The sequence below is a fragment of the Oncorhynchus nerka genome, linkage group LG11 (genome assembly GCF_034236695.1).
Source record: "Oncorhynchus nerka isolate Pitt River linkage group LG11, Oner_Uvic_2.0, whole genome shotgun sequence".
NCBI classification, from domain to species: Eukaryota; Metazoa; Chordata; class Actinopteri; order Salmoniformes; family Salmonidae; genus Oncorhynchus; species Oncorhynchus nerka.
In genome coordinates this window covers 63,581,908-63,595,145 of record NC_088406.1, presented here as the reverse complement: position 1 = coordinate 63,595,145, position 13,238 = coordinate 63,581,908, and the positions used below count along the sequence as shown (strand labels likewise).

Below are 13,238 nucleotides of genomic sequence, written 5' to 3'. Positions count from 1 at the left end.
TAAAATATGGAGAGTGGTACTTAGTCATTTGTATTGGATGTTCCCCAAACATAACACTTTGTGTTCAGGACAAAAATGTAATTGCTTTGCCACATTCTTTTGCAGTATAACTTTTAGTGGTTCGTTGAAAACAGGATCCATGTTTTGGAAGATGTTTTATTCGGTACAGGCTTCTTTCTTTTCACTGTCATTTAGGTTCGTATTGTGGAGTAACTAAAATGTTGTTGATCCATCCTCAGTTTCCTCCTATCACGTCCATTAAACTATATAACTGTTTTAAGGTCATGCTGAAATCCCTGAGTGGTTTCCTTCCTTCTACGGCAACTGAGTTAGGAAGGACGCCTGTACCTTTGTAGTGACTGGTTGTATGGATACACCATCCAACGTGTAATCAATTCGCCGTTTTTAAACCAAAATAGGTGACATACGTGATTCGTGTAGATCCGATGAGAACGGTTTGGGGGTGGGTTTGGATCACTACTGACGAAGGCTCAGCCAATCGTTACGTAACAGCAGAATGCAGCGCAGCACATTCCTGAAGAAAGAGGAGACAACCAACATACTAGTTACAGCATCAGCGCGCCTCTGGAAAGTCAGCTTGTCAGTCACAGCAGCGCCCTGAACGATAACGAAGAGGTGACTTTAGGTGAAAAGCCTGACCACGGAGACCGGGGTGAGAAGGTGATGAAGCGTACTTCATGAGCTGTAACCGAAAAACTACTGGCTTTTGGAAAGTTTGAGGTGAGGGAGAAAGTGTGGTGAACAAGTATTAGCACTGTTAAGTATCTTGCTAGCTGGACCCGTTAGCTAGCCAGAGAAATGTTGGGCAACATTAGCCAACTTATCTGATAAATAATGGTGTGAAAATTAGCTTGCTAATAAAGTCAGACAGCTAACATCAGATGAGCTAACATTAGAAACCTAACCAATTCGCTATAGTATTAACTGGTATACGACTCCTTGCCGTTATGCCAAAAATCTCCCCTGCCAGAATTCTCCCCACTCTTCTAATTTCCTTAATTTTGTGGCTAGAGTCTAATACTTTCTCTGGCACACATCAGAGTCAAATACTTTCAATAGAACAAACTTCACGGTACAAGGCAACCGAAATGAATAATTAATGTATGTGTGTTACATTAAACATAGAGGTACGGGCGACATGGGCAGGCACCCAGGGCAACGTCAAGGGGGCGCCCCCGAGTTCGGGCGCTGAAGGGCGGGTTCTCTTAGGGTGCCATACAAGCCAGAACTGCCACATACACTTGAAACAAATTGTCAAACCGAAAACTGCCACAAAGATCAGTGAAATGTGGAAAAGTCAACCATTCTGAAGGCATCTGTAATTGAGGCCACATGCTGCGCTTTCTCCCCAAACCAATTCAGATAAAACAACAGCCTACTCATTGTAGCCTAATCCTTCTCATTTCGTTAACTTTTATTTCCGTATTTTTTTCCAACTTGCATTGCATCAGTGAACTCCCACTACACTTCCTTGACATTGAGCCTCTTTGCCACTTTGAATGGCCAACATAAAAAAAAAGCTACACACCTGAAGGCTTCTGGTTGGCTACTGGTCTTTTTATTTGGCGCACGTGCACTACATAGAAGCTACATTAAAGAATTTAACTTTTAATAAATTAATAATTTGAAATGTCATGTCACATCCGGGTATGCAACAATGTCACATGGGGGGGTCCAACTTGCATTACATTAGTGGGGGGAGGGGGGGGACCAAGTTTGTGAAACCCAGGAGTATATAAGGGCTACATACTGGGCCACGATCAGTATGCAAATGTGGAACATTGCAGACAGAAATGCCATAGCATCACAGGAAGCTGCTGAGGGGAGGACGGCTCATAATAATGGCTGGAATGCAGTGAATGGAATGGTATCAAACGCATTAAAACCATGTATTTGATGTGTTCGATAGCATTCCATTAATTCCGTTCCAGCCATTATGAGCTTGTCCTCCCCAGTTAAGGTATTACTGTCCGACTGTCATAGAGATGCCTCGATTCATGATTCAGTCGAACAACTCAGTCGATTCTATTTAATTTCCATCTACTCTACTAAAAACCAAAACTGATTAGTAAAATGTGTATTGCATATTGTAGCCCTATGCAGTGCCATTGTTACACAATGCTTATCTGTCCAACTTCCAGACTCTGACTCTGTATGTTTGTTAATTACATTTAGATCACCACACGACTCTGAAGCTATGTGTCCAAATCATATCTTTCATGTATTATTTTGATTGTCTCATGTTATGTTTGTTAGGTTTCAGGGCCTTTTATAACAGTGAATTGTAGGCCTATAGTTTGAGTCATTAATAGTAGAACTTACTCAATTAAAACAGCTGTAGGCTACTTACACTTGAGTCTAGGAACATACCACACTGAAAATATCTATGTAGTAGTTGCGTCAACTTTCAGAATAATACCTGTGAGAAATGGCAGTAGTTGTGTAGTTAAACATTGCCTGGACATTTTGTGATGAAAGACCCCTAAATGTTGTAAAACATACAGTAAAATTGTGTCTGCGTAAGTTTAAGATTCTTGTTTGCTATTTATAACCTCACAATGTAATTTACTCTCAATTGCATTTTGTTTCTCATCTCTGATCTGTCCCATCTCCTCTCAATCCCTCATTCATTGGTCACCAGAACACACAAGGCAGCCATTTCTGGGAAAATGCAGGGCCAGAGAGAGAAGACATTCATATTGATCCTCGTTGCTGCGCTCTCTCACAGGGTAAGAGTTTTGACCAAACACATTTTTGGGGGGTCATAAGATTGAAATGATTGAACCCAGATGTGGAAAAAGTATCCAATTGTCAAACTTGAGTAAAAGTATAGATACCCTACCGTTCAAAAGTTTGGGGTCACTTAGAAAAGTCCTTGTTTTCCATGAAAACATACATGAAATTAGTTGAAAAAATGAATGGGAAATATTGTCAAGTTGTTGACAAGGTTATAAATAATGATTTTTAATTTAAATAATAATTGTGTCCTTCAAATTTTGCTTTCGTCAAAGAATCCTCCATTTGCAGCAATTCTAGCCTTGCAGACCTTCAGTATTCTAGTTGTCAATTTGTTGCATGAAATTAGTTGCAAAATGAATAGGAAATATTGTCAAGTTGTTGACAAGGTTATAAATAATGATTTTTAATTCAAACTTTGCTTTCGTCAAAGAATCCTCCATTTGCAGCAATTCTAGCCTTGCAGGCCTTCAGCATTCTACTTGTCAATTTGTTGAGATCATCTGAAGATATTTCACCTCATGCTTCCTGAAGCACCTCCCACAAGTTGGATTGGCTTGATGGGAACTTCTTATGTCCCATACGGTCAAGATGCTCCCACAACAACTCAATAGGGTTGAGATCCCACTTTACCACCACCAAAGTGCCCCCAGACCATCACATTGCCTCCACCATGCTTGACAGATGGCGTCAAGCACTTCTCCCGCATCTTTTAATTTTTTTCTGCGTCTCACGAATGTTCTTCTTTGTGATCCGAACACCTCAAACTTAGATTCATCTGTCCAACACTTTTTCCAATCTTCCTCTGTCCAGTGTCTGTGTTCTTTTGCCCATCTTTTCTTTTTATTGGCCAGTCTGAGATATGGCTTTTTCTTTGCAACTCTGCCTAGAAGTCCAGCCTCCTGGTGTCGCCTCATCACTGTTGACGTTGAGACTGTTGTTTTGCGGGTACTATTTAATGATGCTGCCAGTTGAGGACTTGTGAAGCGTCTGTTTTTCAAACTAGACACTAATGTACTTGTCCTCTTGCTCAGTTGTGCACCAGGGCCTCCCACTCCTCTTTCTTTTCAGGTTAGAGCAGGTTTGCACTGTTCTGTGAAAGGAGTACCGTAGTACACAGCGTTGTATGAGATCTTCAGTTTCTTGGCAATTTCTCGCATGGAATAGCCTTCATTTCTCAGAACAAGAATAGACTGACAATTTTCAGAAGAAAATTATTTGTTTCTGGCCATTTTGAGCCTGTAATCGAACCACAAATGCAGATGCTCCAGATTCTCAACTAGTCTTATGATGGCCAGTTTTATTGCTTCTTTAATCAACATACACCAGTTTTCAGCTGTGCTAACAGAATTGCAAAAGGCTTTTCTAATGATCAATTAGCCTTTTTGTCACGTTCTGACCTTAGTTCCTTTGTTATGTCTTTGTTTTAGTTTGGTCAGGCGTGAGTTGGGGTGGGTTGTCTATGTTCTTTTTATATGTTGTGTTTTTGTGTTTGGCCTGGTATGGTTCTCAATCAGAGGCAGGTGTCGTTCGTTGTCTCTGATTGAGAATCATATTTAGGTAGCCTTTTCCCACCTGTGTTTCGTGGGTAATTGTTTTCTGTTTTGTGTCTGCACCAGACAGAAGTGTTTCAGTTTCATTTCGTTCTCTTTGTTGTTTTATTATTTAGTGTTCTGAGTTATAATAAATATCATGAACACTTACCACGCTGCGCATTGGTTCTCCGATCCTTCCTACTACTCCTCTTCGTCAGAAGACGAATTCCCCTACACTTTTAAAATGATAAACTTGGATTAGCTAACACAACGTGCCATTGGAACACAAGAGTGATGGTTGCTGATAACGGGCCTCTGTACCCTTTGTAGATATTCCATAACAAATCAGCCGTTTCCAGCTACAATAGTCATTTACAACATTAACAATGTCTACACTGTATTTCTGATCAATTCTATGTTATTTTAATGGACAAAAAAATTGCTTTTCTTTCAAAAACAAGGACATTTCTAAGTGACTCCAAACTTTTGAACGGTAGTGTACCTTAATAGAAAGTGAAAGTCACCCAGTAAAATACTACTTGAGGAAAAAAGCATTTAGTTTTAAATATACTTAAGTATCAAAAGGAAATGTAATTGCTAAAATATTCTTAAGTATCAACAGTAAACGTATAAATAATAAATACCTTATATTAAGCAAAACAGACAGTACCATTTTCTTGTTCTTAAAATGTATGTATAGCCAGGGGCACACTCCAACACTCAGACATTATTTGCAAAAGATGCATTTGTGTTTAGTGAGTCCGCCTGACCATAGGCAGTAGGGATGACCACTAGTTCTCTTGATAAGTGCGTGAATTTCACAGTTTTCCTGTCCTGCTAAGCATTCCAAATGTACTTTTGGTTGTCAGGAACAATGTATGCAGTAAAAAGTACAATATTTTCTATAGGAATGTAGTGAAGTAAAAGTAAAAATTGTCAAAAATGTAAATAGTAAAGTAAAGTACAGATACCCTAAAAAACGACTTAAGTAGTACTTTAAAGTATTTTTACTTAAGTACTTTACACCACTGATTGAACCAGCCATACTGTAAGGACAGACTTCTGGGCCCGTTTCCCAGATCCAGAGTGAGCCTATTCCTGGTAACAATTCTCTTTTCTTTTCAATTCTCTTTTCTATTACAGGTGACTCAGGCAAATGTAATGGACATGGTTCCTAATGCCGTGGATGACCAGTACACTCACTGTCGGGAGCAGATGTTGAAGAAGGTTGTGGAAGGGGGTCTGCTGGAAGAAGAACTGAAAGGCAGTTTAGAGTATAGGGATGTCTGGGGGGCAAAGCAGTGTACAAAGTTAATCCCGGGAGGCGTCAAGCAACACACGGATGCATTAATGGCTTATGGACATGGGGGAAATGTGTTCAGAAAGATGTTCAACCAAGCAGTGGAGACTCAGGGTGGGAATGTCACTGTCTATAATGGCAACTTCCGGTTCAAATCCCTCCACTTCCTTCTAATGGATGCCATGAGGCTTTTGAAGACAGAGAACTGCCAAACTGTGTTTCGTGGTTCAAGCAAAGATTATGAGGCACAAGTAGGGTCAGAAGTGCGATTTGGGAGGTTTACCACAACCAAGGCCAAACGTTCCGACGCGGAGGAATCTGCTTCAGACAATGGGATCCTTTTCAACATTATTTCCTGCACTGTAGTCAACATTGATGAGTACACTTGCTTCTCAGACAGCATTGATCAGCTGATATCCCCAGCAGAGGTGTTTAGGGTGGCTGAGGTAAAGAATGTAAGAAATAAAGATCACGAGTACAGAGAGATCGTTTTGACAAGTTCAAGGACACACAGCATTGACAGCATCCGCGACTGTTACCTCTTCCCCAGGTGAGGCCAGGTTATGTAAGCGAAAAGATGTCAACATTAGACTACCAAACAGGTGTAGACGACACAAAAGTCAAGTGTTTTTAAAATGTCTACCTTATTCTTTGGAGAATGAACGTCTGTCTTTGTCTGTCTCACCAGATCTCCTACAAGTACGAGTCTTCCATCAATCACCCCCAAAGGCTCCTCTACTCAATTGCTTGGCAGTAGCCTGTCTGTTCTTGTGGTTGTATCTCTCTATCTCCCTGATCACCAGGACTGATCATCTCTGATAAACTAAAGTGTTGAGCGCTAATAGATGCGGTAAAGAAGTCAATGGAACGCAGACCGTGGGGGATAGAAGGACGCACATTCAACCAATCTGATTTAACAAAATAAATATTTGAAAATTGTCATGTTTTATGTATTGTAACATGCCCATAATGTGCTTACTAAAGTTTGATTTGGATATATCTGTCTGTTTTCACGGCATAACATTTAGAAGTAGTCCCTTTTCAGGTTTAGTAGAAGTGACTGCTGAAGGCTAACTCTCATTTGTATTGACTGGTAGCATAGCTAGTATAGAGAAGTCAATGGTGGTAGTCGTTTTTTTAACTGTAATGCAGTTTCTTGGTGATGATGACATCAAAATGTATTCGGGTTGACATCCATACCAGCATTATTCTCCGATTTTTACCTCAACATAGTGTGAAAAACACATAAACAATAGCCTAAATGTAGGCTAATTTTGCTGGTGGCCATTGAGATTCTGGATCTTTCCCCCCACAACATCTTTCCCCCATGCCATGCGTTTCCATGGCATTTCCATTGTTTTGGTTGAGATCCAATGACCTCTTCACTGCTTCTATTGAAAATGACAAACACACACACACAATTGCATGTATGTAATATCAGTGCACACAGATATTCATCAAATGTGACAAAGCGCCAACCTTTCAAACCCCTCTTAGCATAATGATATTCTCTTGAAAAAATGTATTTCTTTGCATTTTATTGTTTTTGTAAAAGAATATATATATATCATGGTACGTTTTATACAATATGTTACGCATTTAGCAAATATTTTGGTATCACAACAATTGACTGGGTGGGTCCAGTTTTCATAGATTTAATTTTCCTCTTGTTTTGTTATCGAATAAAGAACCAAGTTGAGCATTTTTGAGTGTTGGATATGACACCTTTGGCATTGAGATGGGGTGGGAAGGAGTGATTTATTAATTAAATGTTTAGATAATTAAAAGTAGTAAGCTTTTCCAGCTGGAAATTTACTTTACATACATTGAGGTGATAAGCATGTACATTGAATTAATGATGTAAGGCTCATAACCTGACAGTCCAGACAGACAGTATGTATGACCTCGTAATATTTAGGTTGTGTAATATTTGTGAGGGGAAATTACTGTCATACCAATGAGGGATGTGGACAGAGAGTGCCCTTTCTCTAAGCTCAAGCCATGCTCAAAATCACAGTAGCACTAGCCTTTAGGTCTTAGTTACAAAGTTTTCGCACTGACTCAATCACAGCTACAGCCACACATGTTTTGGCTAATATTCCATCCTTATATGGAACCTGCATGTGGTCCAGGCTTTTGTTCCAGCCCAGCACCAGCTCACTGGATACAACTAATCAACCGACCATAAAGCCCTTGATGTCAGGGGTGTGTACAGGCGGCGAAGTCATCTGTGATGTTTTTCTCCACAGGGGCACAGATACTTTCTTCAGAAATACGCCAGTCTGAATGTAGCTCTCCGCTCAAGCGGAGTGAGGGAATAGAAACCAGGTGTGTGAAAAAAACAAATCAAAACCAATGGAAAATGAAAAGTGGATCGACAATGGCGAGCGCCGCACGAACAAGGAGAGGACCCGACTTCGGCGGAAGTCGTGACATGCGCAATGTATCTGCTTATAATGCTTCCTCTCCTGCATACATTTGTCAGAGAAACGGTAACCACTATTACTTTGCTACTCAGTATGACCGTGGCAGGAGGATCCCTCTGTACTCTGTCTATGAAATGGATATCAAAGGGGTTCCTGGCAGAGAGGGGTCCATAGTTTATTATGAACCACAGGTTTGCATATTTCATTATCACCTTTTTAAAATGTCCTATATATTCAGTGCAGGCGCCATTTAATGTGAATGGCACAACTACAGAATGATCACATTAGTGTAGTTTAAATATTTACAGTAGAATAGGACATTAGCTGTGGAGCAGGTACTATTGTACTATTGTATTCATGCAATAAGCACTAGAAGGTACTATTTCGTACATTGTAATTTCAGACTAAATACAAGTAGCCTAGAATACCAGTAATATATTAATGGGTTGTATTGGACTGCTACCACAAAGCTTGAAGTGGAGTGGCTAATTTGTAAATATTTGTATTTTTCAGTTTATGCGTCCTGGGGCCTGTTGCACAAAACTAGGATAAGGGATTAAGCCAGGATATCTTGGTGATCCTGGCTCAATTGATCCGTAATCCGGTTGCACTAAAGATGGATAGGGGGCAGGAGGATATGTTATGGTATAAATTACCATGGAGATTTATTCTGTGGAGCTAGCCTGCTCCAGACCAGGCTAAATTCCAGGATTTATTTAATATCATCCCTAATGTCAGTCAGCAGTCACCACAAATGGAAACCAATAGTTATTTCACTGCTCACTATACATTGTTATCACATATAACTAGACCCACTGTTATTATTTAAACGTTTGTGATCATTAATTTCAATGATTTTGGATAAAAATGATTTTTAGATGATGTTGCTATCATTAGATAATTTACAGTTTCCCATAGACTATAAGGCTATATATAAAATGATAGAATATTAGGGCCACAGAGGGGAAAAAACACAAGTCATAATATTGTAACCAGTTGTTTTAAAGGAGGACAGTTGTTAAAATGACAGATGTGGGGCATTTCGTGAAATTGTACTTCAGTATGGTTTCATAAACAAAGACATGCTGATGTGCCAGAATATTAAGTATCACATTGTCATAAGTATCAAAACTGTAAAAACAATGTAGCTTTTCTGCAGAAAGAACCAGCCTCATAAATGTATGACTTTATCCTTTTTCTTCAGTGTGGCCCTAGTACTCTGTCATATAAACAAATACACATTCCATATGAATATAAAAACACAATGTGTAACATTATGTTCCTTTATTGAATAAGGACAAAACAAAGCAGGTAAACCATCAGCTCCTTTCGAAACTGAAGTCACAGTGACTCTACAAGATGGAAAGCACAGAATCCAAGCATATTATACAAAATGATACATACACATTCAAAGGTCTGTATATAACACACCCTGCATGTCTGCGCACTAAAATAAATGCAGGACAAATCCATACACATCAACTGAACAGACAAATGAATGGATGCAGTAGCCTCCCTGCAGCCTTGTATTACACACAGTATACCGCACAAACATCATAAGAGGCCAAATTCGTCAAAAACGAACCCAAAAAACCCAAATTCCTCTGCCACCGCAGGACATATTTAACCAAAATTGAAAGCACACATACTAACTAAAATAATTCAACACATATTGGTCCCTCAGCAGCCGACCACTGTCGTCATCGGGGAAGATTGCCGGATTGTCCCAGTCCATGGCTGGTGGCACTCTGGGGGCCCTCTCCTTCCTCAGGCAGGCCACATTGTGGAGGACAGCACAAGCCACAGTAATATCACATGCCCTAACAGGGCTGACCCTTAATTTGTGAAGGCAGTGAAAGCGTGCCTTCAGGAGGCCAAAGGTCATTTCAACTCTGGCCCTGGTCCTGGCATGGGCATGGTTGTAGGCCTGCTGTGCTTCCTGGGGGTCTGTGAAAGGTGTCAGGAGAAAAGGCTGGCAGCCATACCCCCTGTCTCCCAGCAACACACCAGAGAATTCACCTGTAAACACAAAATCTCATCATTACTACCTCATAAACACAGTGATATTCTTGACACAGCCATGATGGTTATAAATAGGGGTTGTGTGGCTTACCTTGTGATAGGCACTGATAGATTTCAGAGGCCCGAAAGATTCTGGAGTCATGGACTGAGCCAGGCCATTTTGCCACAACATTGCTGATCACACAGTCAGCATTGCAGACCATCTGAAATCATAAGATGAGGAATATTACACCAATCAATGCACATCACTGGCAATGCAGAGTGTTCGTCAATGGACAATATCAAAAAGTTATGTTCACCTGAACATTAATGCTGTGAAAGGATTTCCTATTCACAAAATCGGCCTCATGGGCACCTGAGGGGCTTTTATCCTTATGTGTGTGCAGTCCACTGCACCAATGACATTGGGGAAACCTGTCACACAAAGTAATGAGTATCCTACTATGTGTTAACAGTTGTCCTGTAATTTGTAGATCCTCTTACCTGCAATCATATAGAACTCCTCTTTGATGTCACAGAGTCTTCTGTGGCCAGGGAAGGAGATGAAGACATCTGCTAATGCTTTGATAGCCAGACACACACTCCTTATTGTGCGGCAAATTGTGGCCTTGTTCAGCTGTTCTGCATCCCCCACTGAGTACAGGAAGGCTCCACTAGCAAAAAGCGCAAGGCCACACAAACCATTTGCTCCACACTCAGTGCATGGCTCCGTGCAGTGCGGTGCTTAATCCTGGGACCCAGTAGTCTGCATAGATACCTGATGCCATCTGCAGAAAACCTGTATCTTTCATATAGATGGTCATCAGGGAAGGCCAGTGGGTCCAACCGGTCCCTGAAGACCCTTTCTCGCCTGAAGGCTCTCCTCAGCACAAGTGCTTCTTCATCCACCACATCTCGCACGAATGGGCATGCCATTGTCAGAGCAGAAAGGAACACACAATTTTGGGCCTTCATATAGGCTAGTGGCCACACCTGGTGCTGGGGGTGGGCAAAAGAGGGCGATGCCTTATAACGATGACTTGGTTGTACTGATTGCTGGGAAAAAAAAAAAAACCTTAGAAAGATGCCACCGTCCTGTGTGCTCACAATAAGAGCTCATATGTCATGGCTCACTTGACTTTACGAGAATATACCTAATTTTTATTTTGAGCTGTGTCATCTTCTTGGAGCTGGGGAGGAAAGAAAAATAATGATTAATACATTTGTGTTACAGTTAGCATACAGTGTACATTGAAGGCATATCTCACCTCCCTCTCAAGTTTTTTTATTTCAAGGTCCAGTTTCCTAATTGTCCTCTTTTTATTTCGGACTCCAGTGCAAGATTTTCCATCTTTTTCTTCTTGTACTGAATGTCTATGTCTGCCAGTTCTATTTGGCGCCGGAGGTGGTTGCCATACAACTTTCTGATAGCTTGTGAGCTCTGTGAACACAATACAATTAGCGCAGCTGGAATTTGGCAGGATGTGGTGTCCTTTTATTAATACGCACTATGTTGCCAGGCTGGTTTTCCCACTGTATAGCATCTGGGTCCTGTAAAAGAAATGAGATTTTTTGATTTTGATGAGGACTCCTCACCATTGTAGAGTAAATAGTACTTTCACAGTCTTAACATGATACCTCATGCCTTCTGGAATCCAGAGAGATGGTCTCCTCCTCATCATCGTCTCCATCATGTGCTGTTGCTGCTGCACTGGGGCCTTCACCCTATCACATTTAATCGGATTCATATTGAAGCTAGTAGACAAGACATGCCAGGCCTACAGTATGCCTTTGATGGAGTACTCACTGGATCAGCATCGTCTGGTGCTTGTGCTGGTGGCTCTAACAGGAACACAGTGCTGCCAGGCACTGCAAGGCAATAGGTAAACCAAAGTCAGACAGTCCAAATTGATTCAATATGAATGTGGTTGTATCCCATGTAGAGATGGAAGGACATACCTTGAATGAAGCGGGTGGCATCTTGGGAGGAACCTATGCTCGTCTCTTTCCCCCAGGGATCCCCTCTAAGACGGGCCTGCCTTTATTTAGCTCCAAGGCCATGTCCTCTGCTGGGGTAAGGTCAGCCTTTGGTGACCCACCACCCGTGCCTTGTCTGTGGGTATTCTTTTTCACTGCTAAAACAGTACAGACAATGTGTGAGCAGGCACCTTCTGGGTACAATATATGCTTGTGCTTTGTTAAATATTAGTGAGGGACCATACCATTCTGCAGAATGTTCTTGTATTTGATTTTGACCTGCTGCCATGTCCGTTTTGGCCCGTTCATGTTTAATCTTAACACACACACACACACACACACACACACACACACACACACACATTTAATGGAGTCACACTGCAAAAAATTACTTGGTATTTTTGTCTTGTTTTCAGTAAAAATATCAAAAAATTTATCATAGCTTTATACAGTGTGATGGAGTTACTTTACACAATTTCACTCATATCTGCAGTGCATTTCAATTAAAAATTTAACCGTTTCATAATTACAGTACAACTGCATTTTTGGAGATGTGAATTAAATATTTGAATTGTAATTGTGATGTTTCAGCGGAGCGGTGAGTGTGTAATTGTGCACTACTTACGCATTCAGGCGGTCTGCAATACTTTGCCACGCTTTTTCTCTTTGCTTTATCACTGTGGCGGTGTTGCCTTTCTTCTTAATTATATCTTTTACCTCCTCGTATGCCTCCATGAGGATTTGTGCTTCCGACGGGGAAAAGTACGCGGCTCTAGTTGCCATGGTAAATCAGTTAATCTGTGATCTGTGGCGGGGTCTATTTGAGTGAGCCGTGAGCGCGCACCTATCCAGGATTGGTTTCACCTGGCTTAATGAATCCGTGTCTGCTCATCCTGGCTTGGTCTTTGTGCAACCAATTAAGCCTGGACGCACATGTTTTGGCTTCATTGAGCTCAGCTGAGTCATTTATCCCGGATGTCTTAATTCTACTTTTGTGCAACAGGCCCCTGATGTCTCAAACAATATTACACATGTGAAATTGGGTTGTCACTAGTTACCATAGCTACAAAGTCCAAACTGGCAATATCAGAAAAATGTGTGTGAACAAACATTTGCTTTTTGATCTTCATTTAAGGTTAGGGTTAGGCATGAGGTTAGCAGCGTGGTTAAAGTTAGTTGTTAAGGTTAGGTTTAAAATTGGCAACCCTTTAATTAGTGCACTTCCACGCTACGGTGTGCAGC

The 13,238-nt window shown here is 41.0% G+C and overlaps 1 protein-coding gene and 1 long non-coding RNA gene across 4 annotated transcripts; one reads left to right on the top strand and one right to left on the bottom strand.

The window, feature by feature from the left end:
- Positions 1 to 601: 601 nt before the first annotated feature.
- Positions 602 to 7,296, top strand: LOC135574023 (T-cell ecto-ADP-ribosyltransferase 2-like). Its single transcript, XM_065024743.1, has 4 exons — positions 602 to 741; positions 2,663 to 2,750; positions 5,436 to 6,142; positions 6,281 to 7,296. Exons 2-4 carry the CDS (start codon positions 2,691 to 2,693, stop codon positions 6,399 to 6,401), a joined length of 888 nt encoding a protein of 295 aa, XP_064880815.1. The 5' UTR covers positions 602 to 741; positions 2,663 to 2,690; the 3' UTR covers positions 6,402 to 7,296.
- Positions 7,297 to 9,611: 2,315 nt separating this feature from the next.
- LOC135574022 (uncharacterized) lies at positions 9,612 to 13,027 on the bottom strand. 3 transcript variants are annotated; one of them, XR_010465136.1, is made up of 10 exons: positions 12,242 to 13,026; positions 11,979 to 12,154; positions 11,827 to 11,888; positions 11,658 to 11,744; positions 11,529 to 11,570; positions 11,288 to 11,460; positions 11,174 to 11,209; positions 10,524 to 11,075; positions 10,132 to 10,243; positions 9,612 to 10,037 (listed from the first exon to the last, which is right to left on the bottom strand). It is a non-coding gene; the product is annotated as an uncharacterized LOC135574022 (long non-coding RNA). The 3 variants fall into 3 exon arrangements; XR_010465135.1 differs by having other exon boundaries at positions 10,524 to 11,209; XR_010465137.1 differs by lacking the exons at positions 9,612 to 10,037; positions 10,132 to 10,243 and adding an exon at positions 10,273 to 10,454 and having other exon boundaries at positions 10,524 to 11,209; positions 12,242 to 13,027.
- Positions 13,028 to 13,238: the final 211 nt, after the last annotated feature.

What these genes read in the sequence shown, in the direction of transcription:
- LOC135574023 (XM_065024743.1), top strand. Translation starts at nt 2,691, where the DNA reads ATGCAGGGCCAGAGAGAGAAGACATTCATATTGATCCTCGTTGCTGCG. An exon ending in TTGCTGCGCTCTCTCACAGG is followed by an intron (nt 2,751 to 5,435) that starts GTAAGAGTTTTG and finishes TTTCTATTACAG; the next exon opens with GTGACTCAGGCAAATGTAAT. An exon ending in GACTGTTACCTCTTCCCCAG is followed by an intron (nt 6,143 to 6,280) that starts GTGAGGCCAGGT and finishes CTGTCTCACCAG; the next exon opens with ATCTCCTACAAGTACGAGTC.